The 20,532-nt window shown below is 36.6% G+C and overlaps 2 protein-coding genes and 1 pseudogene across 2 annotated transcripts; 1 reads left to right on the forward strand and 2 right to left on the reverse strand.

The window, feature by feature from the left end:
• Positions 1-164: 164 nt before the first annotated feature.
• On the reverse strand, positions 165-4,380 carry LOC116170650. The gene is made up of 4 exons (XM_031487156.1): positions 4,366-4,380; positions 2,292-3,075; positions 2,144-2,244; positions 165-709 (listed from the first exon to the last, which is right to left on the reverse strand). The coding sequence occupies exons 1-4, from the start codon at positions 4,378-4,380 to the stop codon at positions 641-643; spliced, it is 969 nt and encodes a 322-aa protein (XP_031343016.1). The 3' UTR covers positions 165-640.
• Positions 4,381-5,222: 842 nt separating this feature from the next.
• Positions 5,223-6,094, forward strand: LOC116171770 (mitotic spindle assembly checkpoint protein MAD2B-like). Its single transcript, XM_031488747.1, has 4 exons — positions 5,223-5,349; positions 5,402-5,693; positions 5,743-5,908; positions 5,954-6,094. The coding sequence occupies exons 1-4, from the start codon at positions 5,328-5,330 to the stop codon at positions 6,077-6,079; spliced, it is 606 nt and encodes a 201-aa protein (XP_031344607.1). The 5' UTR covers positions 5,223-5,327; the 3' UTR covers positions 6,080-6,094.
• A 7,649-nt stretch (positions 6,095-13,743) lies between these two features.
• On the reverse strand, positions 13,744-20,532 carry LOC116171620 (annotated as a pseudogene).

Genomic DNA, 20,532 nt, shown 5'->3' on the forward strand with positions numbered 1-20,532 from the left:
AAAACAGGCTACCCAAGACAAAGCAAAAAGGATGCTGTTGTCTACAACTTTTGATGTCGTATTTACCTTTTATTTAGAATTCTGTATACTTCCAACTCGCCTAAAATAAAAATAATTTTTGTAAAATCATTTATATATACAGTAGTATCTTTACATGGAAAGTATGTATTAATGATTATTACTTATTACTAAAACATAGTGAGCTAAGGTCTATTAAAAACTAATTTTCGAGGCTTAATTATAAAAACTATACAATGAATCATACATTATACAACAAAAGTAATAAATTATTTATCACTTGAAACACATTGGTAGCACACGTTTACCAATTCTGCAAAAATACATTCACTCTTTCCATTGTGATGAAATGCTGTATGAGAAGTAGGTATTAACAAGTTCAAGTTAAGTTAGTCTTTGATCACATGAAAAAACAAAATTGGGGAATTGATAGTAATGTGCTCACAGAAATAAAAAATCAGTTAACCGATTAATAAAAAAAACCCATTCAGAATATCTGTATTTGATACTAGATTGATGTTGAGTTATAAACTCGTATCATCGCCATCAAACGATGAGAAAGCAACACTGTAGTCCTACTGCACAACATATCATCACACATATCTGTGTTTCTGATCGTATTTCAATTTCTTCTTAACGTACTCAACTTTTGCTTATGTAACAGCATGTTTTCATATATTCTATCGAAATCCTGAAATTAAGTTGAAATTAGTATAAATGTTTGATTATTATTAATAATAATTGAGCATATTCAAAAAACTATTTTTTGCATACCAGTAAAGTGCTCTTTGAGGATGAGATACGCACAAATGGAAAAACTGAGTAAATGTGCAAAGTTCTAGTCCCACTTTGATTTTTTTGATGTTTTTATTTTTAACTGAATTTTTTCCGGATATCCCAAAAATATTATTTATAAAAAATGTTCAGAAGCATTCCGTTTTCATACCAGCATTAATCAACACACTGTATTAGATGACTGCTACTAGCTTTAATGACCACCCTGTATATATAGACGAATAATTGGGCGCTTCAGTACTAAGAAACGGTAACTTCCAGATTTATTTATTTCTTCTAGGAGGGAGAAAAAGAAGGTGAACGTAATGTTTTAATTGTAGATCCGTGTAACAGCTGATAAGGAAACAAGTTGCTGTATGATCAGTTTTATAAATAGGATATGCAAATTATTTTTGTAGCTTCCAACAGCGCTCGGCGTGGGGTAAGAATAATTAATCGTTGCTAATTAGTTGTGTTGCAGCAAAAAGTTATCCAAACCAGTCGCGAGTGGTTTCATTAGAAGAGGCCTTAATTGAGCTAAATTTTATAATCAATTAAGTTTTTTGTGTTTATCGCAGGCCGCGCAACTGTTCTAAAATCTTGTGCAGGGGCAAGACCGCATTCCCCTGGTGGCGCCCAAGTCTACTGTCCGGTATATGTTCCCTCACAATATTTTCAAAAATTTAAAATGTGCCCCGCGTGATTTTGCAACACCTGTCCTGAAACGGAATCTCTGAACTCTGAAAACCTCAAACGATTTCAAATGTGCACGGTGTAATGGCACTATATGAAAATGTTAGGCAATGTCAATCTACCCATATATCCGAAGTTTGCATAGGCGATACAATGTCCGTTGGGTCCGCTATTATCTCTATAATTATATAAATAAAAAATGAATGTTTGTCTGTCTGTCCCTTATGCCTGTCAAAACCGTTAATCCAATTGCGATGAAACATTGGGGAATGGTTGGACGTATGCCCGCGAAAGTTTCTGAATTAGTAAAACACTTTCTGACATTGTCTAGGAATTGTATACCTAATACCTAAATTATACAGATTGCCAGTAACATATATAAATAAACCACACATTTATTTAAGTTGACCCCTGCATTACTGGTGGCCTTTGAACTTTTTTGACCCCACACTCTGTTCGAGAGATCATGCTCACAGTTGGACAACCACACGATTTTAAGAAGAACCTATGGGATCTTTAATAACAATAATAGATAATATTGACGAGTTCCTTTATATATCAATAAGCTACTGGGCGTACTGACGCACAGTAGAAACTGAGATGAGTAATTCATTGGCTCATTAATGAATAAACGAACACGCCCAATATTATGCTTTACCATCATGTCTGAAAAAGCGTCTTCCTCATTATCATCGTCATTCACATTGCCATCGCCTTCATCCTCATCATCATCCCGATAAAGATTGCTTATATCCAGTTCTACAAAATAAGAAAATAATAACCACGCCTAATAAACCAAAGCTTACCCTCGTCGGATTCGTGAGGTTCGGATTTAACAGTGACATTGCCATCTTGTCGTTCAGCTTTTATACCACTCTCAGTTTTGACATCAACATTTGATTCGGTTTTTCCTATGGGTCGGTGATTCCATTTGGATTCCCCTACTATCATGTCGTCAAATACAGGCGGTTTCCTATCGCTAAAGATTGGCTCAAATTTGGATTCGTCATCACTAACGGGACTGGACTGTTCACGTTTAACCGACGTGACATTTACGGGCAAAGACTCCGAGAGATCATCCTCGAAAATTCCCACACTATCCGCTTCCGGGGGTATGTCTTCGGGTTTATTCAAACTACCGTTTGTGCTTGCAGTACCAGGTATTTCGGGCGTTTCCTCTCGAGTTTTTGGTGGATTTTGAGGTTTCGCCTCGCCCGGCATGCCGATCGTGCCGTGCAAACGCCTGAATCGCACAATCAAACTTTTACTGTACATTTGCTTGCAGTGCGTTCGTTTAAAGGCTTCCAATGATTCTGCGGCGGTTCTGAACCCGATAAACGCGTACCGAGTAAATTTCATTTTTTTCGCAAATCCGATGTCTATTCGTTTATTGTTAGGATATAAATTGACGATGTCATCCTTTGTTACTTCTTGAGCCAGATTGCCGACATACAGTGTTAGTGGATCGATGTCGTCGGCGAGTATCACCTGCTCTTCGTCACGATCCTTTTTATATTCCACAGTTAAATAGCCTTCTCCAAACTTTTGTTTGTTGAGAGTGTTTATGATTTCTTCGGGATCAGCAGATTCCTACAAACCCATGATAGAATCACGAATTCCCACTAGTGTAGGTATCTAAAAGATTTCAGTAATGCCAGAGGATGCAAATTTTCATGTATAGAAATGAGTCGCTACCTGTTAAAGATGGATCACCTTGTATGTCTAATTTCAATTTTTATTAACGTTAGATGTTATCTCATGTTTTTTGCCGGTCGTAGATAAGATGTTTTCTTAATGTTGCGTACAATAATTCAATTTCAAAATAAAGACGTGGTATGACCGTTTAGAAAAAACTGGTGCTTTTTTTGTGGAAGACGTGAATTGAGGTTTTTTACGTTTAAACGCACCTGTATTTGAGGGTATTTGTTGCAAAACAGTTTTGCCAGATATCACGTTCTAGAAGGAAATTAGTTAAGTTACGAAAACATGTAATCACAGTGCTGTTGTTGCCGAGCGTCTGTCGCTTAAGAGAAGGTCTTCAAGTTATCAGTTAAAGGAAGTTTTTTCACCATCAACAGGCTAATACTATAATTGTAATAAACAAAGTTAGTGTCGTTTAAATCAAAGTTTGAGTACAATCGAAAAAGTGAAGTTCCGATGTATTATAATTTTGTGTGTTTGTTTGAAAATCCCAGTTACGACCGGGGATTTTGGTTATTGACACTTTAAGATAATTAAGATTTATTTACTTATTTTCCCTCTTGTTCTACGCCCTCAACAGACTTACGCCCAATTACAGAGTGACCCGCATAATGCTTTTTAGAGGTGCCCCTGCAGAAAGTCTTTAAGTTGTTCTATACTACTCCTGTATTTGCCTTACTAATTAGGAAGACCGCAGGAAAACCTAATTCGGAGTAGCCGGCATAATGCTTGAAACTGATCTAAGGAAATTCCCATCTCTGCCACAGATAAAAAATTCCTACCTCATCCCAGGCCCGGTTTTGTAGCCCAAAAGATTGCTTTCACTAATTGTCTATCGTTCGCTTGAGTGCCTGTTTTTCTTTCAGCCTGATTGTTTTATGTCAAATAAATTTGTTTCATCTGTAAATGATTGGTTTTGTGATTAATCGAGCCCAAAATTATGACCTGCAATTAGCTAATTAAACAATTGTTAATTAATTCTTTGGAATTTCGGAGGCGGTTAAGGCTGCTGAATATTTCAAATTAAAAACATTTACGTCAATATCAATATTTTCGTGTGGCCGGGGCTGGACGTGCCTTAGAAAAATTATAATAATTATTCCTTTTAAAGGTTTTATTAGTATCCGAGTTTAATTGAGCTAGTATTGTGGGTGTCTTAGTGATCTTTGCACCACATACCAGAATGTCTCTCATGGTAGCATAAACTCTTCATCCGATTGCGATGAAACTTTGGGGAATGGTGGGACGCAAAAGTTCTTGATTTAGTAAAATTGCGCGAGGTGCTGCCGAAATCGAGCTTATGCCCCATTGACTCCTTCTTAGCTCCTAGACTCTTATATATTTGTATGTAAAACGGAAAATTAATTTCATTAAAAAAATTGAAATAAAAATCCCATGCAAAAACGCATAGCCCAAATAACGACGAAGCAAATAGTGGGAAGAAAGCATTCATTAAGCAACTGTATGCGGTGTGGAATGTGCGCTGGTCGTTTTCCAGAGCGCGAACCATCATCTCCATCAAGCCACCGTCGCGCTGAGGAGGACGCAAAAAAGAGAACAAGAAAGTTGAAACTCTCCTAGTCGTAACTCAGCGAGGATTCTGTAGTCGGTCCGTGCAAAGCGTAGCTGGAAGCCAATGAGTGTAAGTTAAAGTAGCTCAGTGTGGGAACAGAATACGGAATAATATAGCGTATCTTTATTCGGTGGTGTGGGTAACCAGAGGAATGAGGAAACGTTGCTGTTGGATATTTCTTTCCAGTACAGTCGCTTCTATTACAAATAGTAACGAGCGATTAAAAATGAGTGGCGGTCGAGTCGCCTTCGGAAGTTCAACTTAAGTACGAAACATCATGTAAACAAAAATTCCAAAAGTGATGACACCGACAGCAATTCATTTTTGATCTCGTAGTATATTAATTATAAATTTAAATTTGTTGGGTATTGCATCTACCAGATTTGTTTGAACTACTAATAATGAAATGTGTTTTATGATCATTGATCCTGTACAGTTGGATGTCAAATTTTATACAAGTTTTTCCAGAAATTGAAATTAGACAAAGGCATTGAATTTATAATTAAATTCAATTACAAAGTCATAAAACACCCAAATAGATAAATGTTCAACGGCTTTCTACAACGTTATGAACTCAAAAGCTGACGAAAGTATTGCATCCTTCACATTCATACTTGTAGTTGTAACTTCATGTTATTGTAGTTATTGTCAACATATTATGCGAATTTTGCGAAGTGGTTATTCATAATATACTCTACCTGAGGCAGCTGTACCCGAAGCAAATTTTCGTAAAGCGAAAAAAATATGGTGTCATAGTTCATCGTTCCGTACATCCCCAACTGAACGAGTACATTACTGAAAGTTTAAAAGCGGTCAAATATCATGCGAAAGCATGCTCATTACGGAAATTGTTTGTGTGTATTATTGGTGCTGAAGCGACGATCCACGAACGATTTGTATTTGACATTCTCTCAATACAGAACAACTTTAATAAGTAGACATAGTGCTCTAGTTGTGCATAATAATACTATTATTTCTTTTAGGGATCAAATTTATTTAAAATTGGAGCAAGATTTGCGCGATTTTTGTCTAAAATTACAAACTGCATGTTCCTATTTAGATCCCGTTCCTGATAATGCCGTTTTTAAAATTATGCTCCACACTTCGGAATATTCAAATATATCATTTAATAGTAATTCTGCGTATGAGGTTGTTATTTCTAAAGTAAAGATTGCTTCTGACGGTCAGTTTTAGGATTTTCCCTGGTTGCAAGTAAAAGAGCAAGAGTTTAAGATTTCCGCACCTGATGTTGTACCTTTACATACTGTGAAAAAAGATTCTCTTGGTTTACAAATATATCTAGAAAAAAATTCATTGTAAAAGTATTTGTTACTGATTTAATTATAAGTAAATTACGAAAAATGAAATTAGACTTTCTCTGACCATTTGTTAATTCATTGTTTATGGCCTGGCCCAAGTAGATGCAAATTAAAGCATTGTTACTTTTATGGTGTAGGTACTTATAGTTATATTCCTACATACTTGGGTAGTTGATCGTCCTGAAAGTTTTGAAACTCCACAGTCTATTTGAAAAAGTTGACTCCTGTAATTTCAAACATTTCAGAAAGATAGTATATTCTCTTTGCTATTTTACTGAAACGCGCCTATAGATCCACTGCAAAAAGACCTTGTTCTAGATTTTTGACTGTATAGAATCTAATTATCCTATTATTATTATTTTAGCGAAAAACGACTAATTTGAGCCACAGGAAGATTTTGTTCTTATAGATCTTTGTCCTTTAGAATAGAGTCGATACCAGACTAGTTGTTTTTCGGTGAAATAGCAAAAGGAGTAGCTACACTTCAGTAGAAAATCATCTTGTGTGAAATTAACTGGGCAAACCTTTCTCTTATGGTTTTTAACTTATGTACAATCCAAAAAGACTAGAATTTTCAGGTTGGGCCACTATATGGTTATGGGCGAAAAACCATTGGTGATACTCATAACTTTCAATGTAAGGAGTCGTTCAAATCTGAGAATTCTGGTCGTTTTGAATTGTACAAGCGCGAAGATCTATAAGAAAAATGTTTTTCCAGTCGATTTCAAACTGTTTGTTTTTTGATGAAATATGAAAGATTTTTGCCACTAAATTTGGTTAAAAAACGACTTTCTCGGGATCGACCAGAATTTAATACTTTGTGTGCCCCGAGGCCCCAAAAAATTTAACTCCCTTCGTCGGAAGACAGGGGGTGAGAGGGGAGGTGGCGAAAGAAAGTGTATAAGCTCCTATTAGGTTTACGATCCATTTATCGTTATTTCATATCCGCGTGATCCGCAAAGTGATGGGTTGATTGTGGGGAATTATTTATTCAGAAAAAAAAAGATGGTTAACAAATGGCATCGAAACAACTGTAGGTATACAGTGTTCTATTTAAAAAAAATCAGTTATTTTTATTTACACCGGATAAATGGGACACCTGCAATGATGTACATTCAAAAATAATTTTTATAGAAGCGCAACCATCATTTGCCCCCTAGGCCTTATAATGGTAAATCCAACTCTAATTGTACGATTAGTGTACATGACTATAAGTTATATGGGCAAAGAATATGCCATTTGCTTTTTTCTTTAAAAATCGGTTTTAGCCCATAACCGTTGTATTTCAGCAGAAAAGCAATTATAAACGTCAAAATTTTTAAAAATCTTTGATGTTGATGGGTATAGAGAAATGTGGTATCTGCGACCGAAATAAACCAAATCATTCGCAAAAGGCTGGGTTCAGTGTTCTCGTTTCGTCCGTTCGAGGCTTCAGATTCGCTGAGCGCTGAGACCTCATCACTCAAACGCTAGAATATGATTTAAATGCTCACAAATGAAAGGCTAGAATCGGTTATTGTGGGTTTAAAAACTACCCTAGTTTGGAACAAATTTTAGAACTCTTCTCAAGGACCCTAATAAAATAAGTTACTCATCATTGCCAGGAGGCAAAGTAAGCCGTCCCCTATTAGTTAATAGTTATACAGTCATAAATGTCTGAGAAGCCTTTTTTGGGGAAACAATTATTAATAACCTCTATAAAGCGTTAAAGTCCTAATTCTAGTTTCACGCAACCCTTAATCAGTGCCATCATTGTCAAATGAGATTAGGGAGGTTTTTTCCTATAAGTTTTACTTATTATTCTACAATTATAAATGCTGAAGTTCCATAATTTATGAAAAGCATAGGGTCCGAGGAATCTGAGCTCTGAGTGTATGGAATACCTACCCCCCAATAGACTGTAGACAAAGATATTATGATGCAGGGAAGACATTGAATTGTTCCTTTTCCTGGGTGGTATTCCATGCAAAATAATAATTCTTAAATTTATCAAGAACTATTGAGTAGTTTTCGCAAATTTAAATTTTTCTTCATTTTCTATATTACCTACCTCAAGTTTGTTGATTAATATTACTTTTCAAACCTCCATCACGAAGTAGCGAACTATAAATGGGTGCAATTACAACTAGCAACCGAAAACGAGTGTTTAAACATAAGGTGCCGTGAGAAATTGGCTCTCATTTTTGGACTGTTACTGTTTTTTCTAAAACTCTCCCCAAAATGTAGAATTTTTATGCGTGCAATTTAATGGGCTAAAATTTATCACGAAGTTAATTTCTTTTTACCCTCTACACCACAGTAGGGTAGAATTTGAACTTAACAGTGTATCGGTAAGGGGTATTTTTCATAAGAGTGTAGAAAAGAAATTAAATGATAGCGAAGGGATTTTTATAATTAGATAAGCGTCATTGTATATGAAGTGAACGCGAGACGAATAAGAAAAGCAGCATTCGCTCTCTTACAGCGGTCACGTAAATTCTAAAGAGAAGTGTGCAAATATTACGATGTATACGCAAGAATTAGCGCTAGAATTGATGACTTGACAAGATGATTGGGTCTATAGTTAAGAGCTAAGTGAGTGGAAGGTAAGGAATTTAGTGACATTTTCGCCGATAAATAGAAAAGCTATTATAAATTTAATTAAGAAGACGTACTTGCGCTTCCTTGTAGAAATTATAAAACTTTCCATTGGTAAATATGGACATTTGAATAATCCATAGCTTTCGGTTTTCACGCGCCAGTGTATTAACCAGCTTGCGTTGTTTTTTACGGGACAGGTCTTGTTAGAGAAATTTGACCGAGAAGATATCCTACAAAATTGGAGAAATCAGTATAGAAATCCCAGTTTCCAAAACCACTATACGAAGTCTACTAGAAGAGGAGTGCGTGAAATCGACTTAAGTAGATCTGCGATGTTTGGTTGCCAATACAGCAGACTGATGGAAATTCGGACCGAAGCGATAACAGCTCTATTTCTGACCTGTATGGTGTATTTTTATTTCGATTAGAATAAGGGAACCGCTCTTTTAGAGTGGCTGTCAGAATTTTGTTTTCATTATTCCAAGATTTAATAACAAATATATTTAAATTTGTATTAACTTTTTGAAATTATTACTAAGTAGCCTACAAGAAAAAGTAAAAAGAATTTTGTCAAGCAGAGACCTATATACCTATGAGAATTGGAGTGTGATTTTGAACTAACATTTTTTAGTTACAAGTTATTGACAATTAATGAAATATTATAGTGAGATAGAGACTAACTAAATTTTACTTAAACTATTTTTACCTGAGCAAGGTGGAAGTAAAAGTACAAAAAGGTAAGCTCCAGAAGTAGGTACTTCAGCAACCTAATAAAACGAAGAAATTACAAGAAGATTTTACACCACGGACCTGAGAAAATCTTCAACCCTTTGTAAGGTATACTTCCACCCCGTGGAAGTACCGAACCATCCTTTGCTTTGTAACCGGCCGGTACAAAATGGTACCCAAAAGATGGGGCTTTAGCGTGAAGACTGGTACAGCAAGTAGAAATTAAAAATGTTTCCACAGGCGCGCTACTTCTCTCATTTAGTAACGAGGTATGTACCTACATTGAACCGTACATGTTTAACGACGAGTTTGGTAAATAATTTAGAAAACTAACGCGAATAAATGTTTGCTAGCGAAAATAAAAAGAACGCGCCTAAAGTAAATTTCTGAAATGGTACCTATAGTAATAAGTGGTCCTTTCCGTTTCTATAAAATTTGTTATAAAGTTTTCGTAATGACTTCAAAATCAAAAGTATTTCGTATTGCCAGATGGTTTCAGTTCAACTCCCAGAAGAAATCCCGATCTAAATTTTCCCACCTTCCCCAAAGAAAACAATTGTAGGTACCTAAAGTTAAGTTGGAAAATAAGTTTGGTGAATTTGAACTCGGCAGCTGTAACGATTGCTGTCCTTTTAGGGTTCCTATATTTTTTCCTATAATCCTTATAGGAAATTGCTTAGTTGGTATATCCTTATTCAAAGGTGCGACCCTGGTTTGGTCACCATTCCCGTACCTCTCACAACACCCTGCAAAGAAAAATTATAGCAAAATAATCACACTTGAGTCTCGAATTGCATTAAGGTATTAACTCGATCCATTTTGCATAAGTGCAGCAAGTAAATCCGGTAGACAAAGCGGGTTACACTAATTTGAATAATTCACCGCGACGAAAAGCTAGTGAATTTATTTACAGATGTACATTTTATATGCGCAAAAGATTTACAATGATAATTGAAACGTATAATTTCCACAATTACACGATCGCCCCCTGCGTCTTCTACTACGGCTTCTTCCACGGGAAGAGGAACGACTTGAGGAAGAAGCAATCCGCTTCCTTCTTCGACCTTTTCCTCGTTTGGATCCTTTACGTGACCGGCGGCTCCTAGACGAACCACCCTTTTTCCTACGGCGAGCCTCAATAATGTCCGGCGAGACGTTCCCCAAATAATATTTGTCCCTTGCTTTGCGTATAGCGCCAAACTCAATTCCGCTTTCTAGCATTCGGGTAACGTATTTTTCGTACTTGCTGGTACGGTACTTGTCCGCGAGAAGGTTCCGCAATTGCTCTTCAGACACACCATCATTCGTTGACGATTGTTTCAGGGCGCGTAATATAAAACTGGAGACCCTATTGGCGTTAAGAGACATAGTTAATGCAATTTTGTAATTTTGCGTGAAGCATCGAAATTTGTCACCTGAAATTTGTTTACGGAACAAAACAAAATTCGGGTAACTACGAATAACAACATATCGCTACGCAAATACGTTTTACAGAAGGCCGTGACCGAACATATTAGATTTACGAATTTGTAATAATCTTGCCAAGGCAAATGGCTCAAATTTGTTGCACTTCCAACAAAACTATGTCGCCTCTTAGAAGGCCTTCTTCCAATCACAGTGCCACTTAAATAAAAAAGGTCTCTTTCATGGAATTGCGTCTGAACAGGAAAATAAGGTCAAGTTGTGTAAACGAGTAACTCAAGCTTTCTGAAATTATCCTCTTGTTCCTGTTCTTGACAACGTTCTTATTGATATCCGTTTAACATCGTATGAAATTATAAAGAAAGCTCTTTCTAGTTTCCCTAGAAGTTCTTCTGGAGGAATTGATGGGCTCGACTGGATAAATGTGAAATGCACATAAACACGGACAGCCGAAGGCACACTTCTCGCCAACATCATCCTGGCGACCTGACATCAAAGTAATGGACGGAGTTGATTTTGAACTTCTTGGTGCCCCTGTGTTGAATTCGGTTCCTAAAACAGTACCACTGGAGAACATGGTTAAGTACCTACTTGTCACCTCGTATGTAGGTACCTAGTAAGCTTGAGTTTCTGGTGGATACCCACTCAGGTTTTTTTTGTTGAAGATTTGCTTTAGTGTCTGCCCTGAACTAACTTATTTTGTATATTGTGCTCCCCTGTACCAGTACCTGGATTGCTTGCACCATGTTCATTGAGAGATGATAGTGTGTTACTTCGCTTCCTTGGCAAAGAGGGCGATCGTTTGCGTGGGATGTATAACTGTGATAGATACGCTTACTCCTAGTAACTAGTTATTGGAATTCTACCAGTAGATCGTGTGGTGTTGCGGAAGCTGAACGTCGAAAAATTCGTAAATATAGTGACCTTGGTCATCAACACATCTTCTACCCAGTTGCTTTTCAGTCAATAGGAATTGCTGATGTGAAACCCGAATATTCAATGAATTGACACAACAGTAACTATGCCCAGCACCGCATTTGGGACCGGGATTCGTAATAACATTGTGCAGTATATATGACAACATCAAATTCGGGACTCTCGTTAACGTTACCATAGCCTTCAACCAGGAACAGATCATCCCAGGGTAACTACTGGTTGCTTACCTAATAATAATAATGTTTGTTGGACCTATTCATTGTTTATACCTATACCCATATTGATGGACGGAAATTTCGTAAGCTATCCAATAGGCAATATGTGTCAATGAAACAAGTGATTCATTATAAGGTAGTAGCTTTGAGGTAAATTATCCCAATTGAAAATTGTGCTTGATGCTCGGAATCAAAGAATTGCTAACGTTCGAGATCGTTTAAAAAATGAAACTCTGAAAGACTTGTTAAATCGCACATTCTGTCTGTCTGTCTGTAGCAAAGTTTGAGAGATTCGTTCCTTTCTTTTATACGTAAATACTTACCCCTCAGACTCGGGCAGAAGAGAACCTACCTATTTGAAGGACGGTTGCCTTATTAGGTCACTTAGTTAGGTAGCTTCACGATTACTGGCACTATATATTCACCACATAGAATTTGACACATAATCCTCAGCAAGGTTCCAACCCTCAACTGGGAACATGGTAATTTCTATTTGTGCTTCTTTGATGTTTGGGATCGAAAAAACAAAAAAAGGTGACAAAAACACGTTTCAAGTTATTTATTTTTCAATAAATCATTGTCACATTGTTACAATACAAAATAGTATTTCATATGATTTTTTTCGTCTTCAGAAAAATAATATGAACACTTTGGATTACTTTTTCATTGTGTGGAACCGTCAAGATGGGATGTTGAAAATTTGGAGTACCATCCAATTGTAAGTACATCTGAGAAAGCCTCTGCGCAGGCCACAGAGTTGGTATCAGAGAAGTTGCCAAGTGGTGATCGTGAAAGCCCAGAAATTATTAATGTTATTAATTTTGGTGCGTAGAATCCAAAACAATTCGTACTTTTTCGATCAGACTTCTAAATCAAAAGTTATAAGACTAGAAACCAATTTCGAAAGAAAATTCAAAGGGCAGTAACTTTTGAACTAGTAGCCCAATCTTGGAACTGATTGAAGTTATGGATTGTACAGGCCACATTCTAATGGAAAATTTTTTTCCGGGTCGATCTGGGCCAATTTTTTTTTCTGAGTCTCAAAAAAAGGCAGTGTAAGTACAACCTTCCTTTTTTACCAAAAACCGACTGCACCGAAATTTCTCGGGAAACCACTTTTTCTTATTAATTTTGGTGCGTAGAATCCAAAACAATTCGTACTTTTTCGATCAGACTTCTCAATCAAAAGTTATAGACTAGAAACCAATATCGAAAGAAAATTCAAAGGGCTGTAACTTTTGAACTAGTAGCCCAATCTTGGAACTGATTGAAATTATGGATTCCACAGGGCACATTCTATAAGAAAATTTTTTTTCTGGATCGATCTGAGACAATTTTTTTGTCGGGCCTCAAAAAAAGGCAGTGTATAACCTTCCTTTTTTACCAAAAATCGACTGCACCAAAATGTCTCGGGAAATCACTTTTTCTTATTAATTTTGGTGCGTAGAATCCAAAACAATTCGTACTTTTTCGATCAGACTTCTCAATCAAAGGTTATAGACTAAAAACCAATTTCGAAAGAAAATTCAAAGGGCTGTAACTTTTGAACTAGTAGCCCAATCTTGGAACTTGGAAAGTTTGACACGCAACGGCATTTTCAGATTGAAGTTATGAACAAAAAACAGGCTACCCAAGACAAAGCAAAAAGGATGCTGTTGTCTACAACTTTTGATGTCGTATTTACCTTTTATTTAGAATTCTGTATACTTCCAACTCGCCTAAAATAAAAATAATTTTTGTAAAATCATTTATATATACAGTAGTATCTTTACATGGAAAGTATGTATTAATGATTATTACTTATTACTAAAACATAGTGAGCTAAGGTCTATTAAAAACTAATTTTCGAGGCTTAATTATAAAAACTATACAATGAATCATACATTATACAACAAAAGTAATAAATTATTTATCACTTGAAACACATTGGTAGCACACGTTTACCAATTCTGCAAAAATACATTCACTCTTTCCATTGTGATGAAATGCTGTATGAGAAGTAGGTATTAACAAGTTCAAGTTAAGTTAGTCTTTGATCACATGAAAAAACAAAATTGGGGAATTGATAGTAATGTGCTCACAGAAATAAAAAATCAGTTAACCGATTAATAAAAAAAACCCATTCAGAATATCTGTATTTGATACTAGATTGATGTTGAGTTATAAACTCGTATCATCGCCATCAAACGATGAGAAAGCAACACTGTAGTCCTACTGCACAACATATCATCACACATATCTGTGTTTCTGATCGTATTTCAATTTCTTCTTAACGTACTCAACTTTTGCTTATGTAACAGCATGTTTTCATATATTCTATCGAAATCCTGAAATTAAGTTGAAATTAGTATAAATGTTTGATTATTATTAATAATAATTGAGCATATTCAAAAAACTATTTTTTGCATACCAGTAAAGTGCTCTTTGAGGATGAGATACGCACAAATGGAAAAACTGAGTAAATGTGCAAAGTTCTAGTCCCACTTTGATTTTTTTGATGTTTTTATTTTTAACTGAATTTTTTCCGGATATCCCAAAAATATTATTTATAAAAAATGTTCAGAAGCATTCCGTTTTCATACCAGCATTAATCAACACACTGTATTAGATGACTGCTACTAGCTTTAATGACCACCCTGTATATATAGACGAATAATTGGGCGCTTCAGTACTAAGAAACGGTAACTTCCAGATTTATTTATTTCTTCTAGGAGGGAGAAAAAGAAGGTGAACGTAATGTTTTAATTGTAGATCCGTGTAACAGCTGATAAGGAAACAAGTTGCTGTATGATCAGTTTTATAAATAGGATATGCAAATTATTTTTGTAGCTTCCAACAGCGCTCGGCGTGGGGTAAGAATAATTAATCGTTGCTAATTAGTTGTGTTGCAGCAAAAAGTTATCCAAACCAGTCGCGAGTGGTTTCATTAGAAGAGGCCTTAATTGAGCTAAATTTTATAATCAATTAAGTTTTTTGTGTTTATCGCAGGCCGCGCAACTGTTCTAAAATCTTGTGCAGGGGCAAGACCGCATTCCCCTGGTGGCGCCCAAGTCTACTGTCCGGTATATGTTCCCTCACAATATTTTCAAAAATTTAAAATGTGCCCCGCGTGATTTTGCAACACCTGTCCTGAAACGGAATCTCTGAACTCTGAAAACCTCAAACGATTTCAAATGTGCACGGTGTAATGGCACTATATGAAAATGTTAGGCAATGTCAATCTACCCATATATCCGAAGTTTGCATAGGCGATACAATGTCCGTTGGGTCCGCTATTATCTCTATAATTATATAAATAAAAAATGAATGTTTGTCTGTCTGTCCCTTATGCCTGTCAAAACCGTTAATCCAATTGCGATGAAACATTGGGGAATGGTTGGACGTATGCCCGCGAAAGTTTCTGAATTAGTAAAACACTTTCTGACATTGTCTAGGAATTGTATAGAATACCTAAATTATACAGATTGCCAGTAACATATATAAATAAACCACACATTTATTTAAGTTGACCCCTGCATTACTGGTGGCCTTTGAACTTTTTTGACCCCACACTCTGTTCGAGAGATCATGCTCACAGTTGGACAACCACACGATTTTAAGAAGAACCTATGGGATCTTTAATAACAATAATAGATAATATTGACGAGTTCCTTTATATATCAATAAGCTACTGGGCGTACTGACGCACAGTAGAAACTGAGATGAGTAATTCATTGGCTCATTAATGAATAAACGAACACGCCCAATATTATGCTTTACCATCATGTCTGAAAAAGCGTCTTCCTCATTATCATCGTCATTCACATTGCCATCGCCTTCATCCTCATCATCATCCCGATAAAGATTGCTTATATCCAGTTCTACAAAATAAGAAAATAATAACCACGCCTAATAAACCAAAGCTTACCCTCGTCGGATTCGTGAGGTTCGGATTTAACAGTGACATTGCCATCTTGTCGTTCAGCTTTTATACCACTCTCAGTTTTGACATCAACATTTGATTCGGTTTTTCCTATGGGTCGGTGATTCCATTTGGATTCCCCTACTATCATGTCGTCAAATACAGGCGGTTTCCTATCGCTAAAGATTGGCTCAAATTTGGATTCGTCATCACTAACGGGACTGGACTGTTCACGTTTAACCGACGTGACATTTACGGGCAAAGACTCCGAGAGATCATCCTCGAAAATTCCCACACTATCCGCTTCCGGGGGTATGTCTTCGGGTTTATTCAAACTACCGTTTGTGCTTGCAGTACCAGGTATTTCGGGCGTTTCCTCTCGAGTTTTTGGTGGATTTTGAGGTTTCGCCTCGCCCGGCATGCCGATCGTGCCGTGCAAACGCCTGAATCGCACAATCAAACTTTTACTGTACATTTGCTTGCAGTGCGTTCGTTTAAAGGCTTCCAATGATTCTGCGGCGGACGGCGGTTCTGAACCCGATAAACGCGTACCGAGTAAATTTCATTTTTTTCGCAAATCCGATGTCTATTCGTTTATTGTTAGGATATAAATTGACGATGTCATCCTTTGTTACTTCTTGAGCCAGATTGCCGACATACAGTGTTAGTGGATCGATGTCGTCGGCGAGTATCACCTGCTCTTCGTCACGATCCTTTTTATATTCCACAGTTAAATAGCCTTCTCCAAACTTTTGTTTGTTGAGAGTGTTTATGATTTCTTCGGGATCAGCAGATTCCTACAAACCCATGATAGAATCACGAATTCCCACTAGTGTAGGTATCTAAAAGATTTCAGTAATGCCAGAGGATGCAAATTTTCATGTATAGAAATGAGTCGCTACCTGTTAAAGATGGATCACCTTGTATGTCTAATTTCAATTTTTATTAACGTTAGATGTTATCTCATGTTTTTTGCCGGTCGTAGATAAGATGTTTTCTTAATGTTGCGTACAAAAATTCAATTTCAAAATAAAGACGTGGTATGACCGTTTAGAAAAAACTGGTGCTTTTTTTGTGGAAGACCTGAATTGAGGTTTTTTACGTTTAAACGCACCTGTATTTGAGGGTATTTGTTGCAAAACAGTTTTGCCAGATATCACGTTCTAGAAGGAAATTAGTTAAGTTACGAAAACATGTAATCACAGTGCTGTTGTTGTCGAGCGTCTGTCGCTTAAGAGAAGGTCTTCAAGTTATCAGTTAAAGGAAGTTTTTTCACCATCAACAGGCTAATACTATAATTGTAATAAACAAAGTTAGTGTCGTTTAAATCAAAGTTTGAGTACAATCGAAAAAGTGAAGTTCCGATGTATTATAATTTTGTGTGTTTGTTTGAAAATCCCAGTTACGACCGGGGATTTTGGTTATTGACACTTTAAGATAATTAAGATTTATTTACTTATTTTCCCTCTTGTTCTACGCCCTCAACAGACTTACGCCCAATTACAGAGTGACCCGCATAATGCTTTTTAGAGGTGCCCCTGCAGAAAGTCTTTAAGTTGTTCTATACTACTCCTGTATTTGCCTTACTAATTAGGAAGACCGCAGGAAAACCTAATTCGGAGTAGCCGGCATAATGCTTGAAACTGATCTAAGGAAATTCCCATCTCTGCCACAGATAAAAAATTCCTACCTCATCCCAGGCCCGGTTTTGTAGCCCAAAAGATTGCTTTCACTAATTGTCTATCGTTCGCTTGAGTGCCTGTTTTTCTTTCAGCCTGATTGTTTTATGTCAAATAAATTTGTTTCATCTGTAAATGATTGGTTTTGTGATTAATCGAGCCCAAAATTATGACCTGCAATTAGCTAATTAAACAATTGTTAATTAATTCTTTGGAATTTCGGAGGCGGTTAAGGCTGCTGAATATTTCAAATTAAAAACATTTACGTCAATATCAATATTTTCGTGTGGCCGGGGCTGGACGTGCCTTAGAAAAATTATAATAATTATTCCTTTTAAAGGTTTTATTAGTATCCGAGTTTAATTGAGCTAGTATTGTGGGTGTCTTAGTGATCTTTGCACCACATACCAGAATGTCTCTCATGGTAGCATAAACTCTTCATCCGATTGCGATGAAACTTTGGGGAATGGTGGGACGCAAAAGTTCTTGATTTAGTAAAATTGCGCGAGGTGCTGCCGAAATCGAGCTTATGCCCCATTGACTCCTTCTTAGCTCCTAGACTCTTATATATTTGTATGTAAAACGGAAAATTAATTTCATTAAAAAAATTGAAATAAAAATCCCATGCAAAAACGCATAGCCCAAATAACGACGAAGCAAATAGTGGGAAGAAAGCATTCATTAAGCAACTGTATGCGGTGTGGAATGTGCGCTGGTCGTTTTCCAGAGCGCGAACCATCATCTCCATCAAGCCACCGTCGCGCTGAGGAGGACGCAAAAAAGAGAACAAGAAAGTTGAAACTCTCCTAGTCGTAACTCAGCGAGGATTCTGTAGTCGGTCCGTGCAAAGCGTAGCTGGAAGCCAATTTTAATTCCATACCTAAAAACGGTTTCAGCGAGGATTCTATAACCGGTCCGTGCAGTACACAGATGGCGGGAGACCAGCTTTATTTGGTATTTGGATTGAAATTTCAAAACCGTGACCCCAAACGCAACTAGAACACCTGATGCACAAATAAAGTTATTTACTATCTCGTTATAGTTTGCCGCTATTCGTTGTGTTACCATTTGTTGTTGATAGCCTCGTAAAATTGAAATAGCGTCATAGTGTATCGATTTGATTACAAACTATTGAACAAGCGCTTAATTAAACCGGCTACTTGTAATTTTACATGAAGTAGATCATTAATATCTATTAAGATGCTAGCCGTTATCGTCGTTCGTCTAATCCTAATTGTTGTATCTACCACACGAGCGGCCTTAGTTCGTTTCCCGGTCGGGGCTGGTATTTCTAGTTTATAACTAAAGTTAAATATTTCCTATCAAGTATGTTTTTGCGAATGAATGTCGTCAATTTGTTTTACTTACAGGATTGTTTCGGCTCAAACCCGATTTATTAATATATTGTTCTATTGCAGCAAAGATATACCTTAAAGAAAATAAAAACCATTTCATACTTTAAAAAGATTATTGAGTTGTTATTTATCCCTTTGCCCTTTTCCTTAAGAGACCAGAATAGGAGTACCAAGTGACAGCTAGTCGGAGCACATTTAGTGAAAGCTAGTCGGAGCACATTTATACATATATTTACATAACAACAACCACCCCCACTTAAATTAAGATGTATTAACCAGAGGTAGGATGGAAGACAAGTCATTGTAAAATCCCGTTACAAAATAACACCTAGAAGTGGGGCTCTAAACTGAGAACTGTTACACTATGCTCCAAATGTTACACCACCCAAGTCAAAATTTATTGCATATCCGGATCCCTGAAGTCAATCCAAATTATGTAAAAATTCCGCATTGGGTTGCAGCATTGCATCTTTATGAATGCATTTATGCAATAACACGGTAGATATTTTTTATATCATTAAAACAGTTTTTTTGTAGTTTTCTTATATTGGGTAGGAGACTGTACCCACAGTTTTAACTACTGCAGCGCTAAATTGCAAAGTGCAAGTTCATAGTAGGCTCCCCAAAAAAGTGCAACAATAAATTACATTGCGTGGCACTACTGTAACCTTTTAAACACAAAGTCCTGACTAAATTGCAATGCAAACCTGCAAGGTAACAAAGCAGAAACGCGGCGTACAGGGCTGTTGAAAATGAACATTTTCAATGGAGGGATGAAATTGGGACACGATTTCCTTACTTAATTCCTGATCAGGAAATTTGATTATTAACGAGTTCTTCGACTTTTTGTTAAAGGCTTTTTCGGTGGATAAAGCGACCTCCGCATCTTGCGCTGTCCAGTCTTTTTTATTTGGAACATTTTGCGAAAGTGGCTTTTTCTTTTTCTTTGTCGTTTTTAAATTTTGGTCAGAATCACCGGTCTCTGTTCGTGTTCGTTTGTAATGTTGAGTGCGTTGCCAACCGTAGGACGGTCCCGGGCCTCCCATGTACTGATTGTTAGCAACATTGGGATATCTACAAAATGCATTTTAAAAATATGTAAAGTGAACTTTATGCAACCTGTTGCGATAATATCCTCTCGAATTAGGGCTGGGATAAGGGAATCTTACGTAATTGTTTCCAGATGGGGAATGATTAAAGTGATTTACCGGGTACGTATTGGAATGGTACGGGGAGTAATGCACGGAGTTTCCATTGTCGTAGTTTTGTTGTGGGGGAGTGTTTGAATAGTTCTGCATATAGCGTGTATCTGAACCCCAACTACTCCTCGACTGTGATTGATCTGAGTTCTACAACGAAATAGATATATACTGACATTTCAATGATTTTAAGTTACTTGGGAGTACTGGTCCTTTTCATTTTTCCCATAATAGTAGGAATTGTTGTACACTTCGGAACTCATTGTTGTACAGGGATTCGACGGTTCTATTGAGCAAGTGTGTAGTATTTACAAGCTACCTTTACTCAAATTCTTGTAAAACTAAGTAACACGTTAGAAAAATGTAAAAATGTTAAAAATTCAAGACATAAGACAATTTTGGATTTATTTATAAAGTATTAAATGATTGTGGCTCCAT

This window comes from Photinus pyralis, unplaced genomic scaffold (assembly GCF_008802855.1).
Source record: "Photinus pyralis isolate 1611_PpyrPB1 unplaced genomic scaffold, Ppyr1.3 Ppyr1.4_LG5, whole genome shotgun sequence".
Lineage (NCBI taxonomy): Eukaryota > Metazoa > Arthropoda > Insecta > Coleoptera > Lampyridae > Photinus > Photinus pyralis.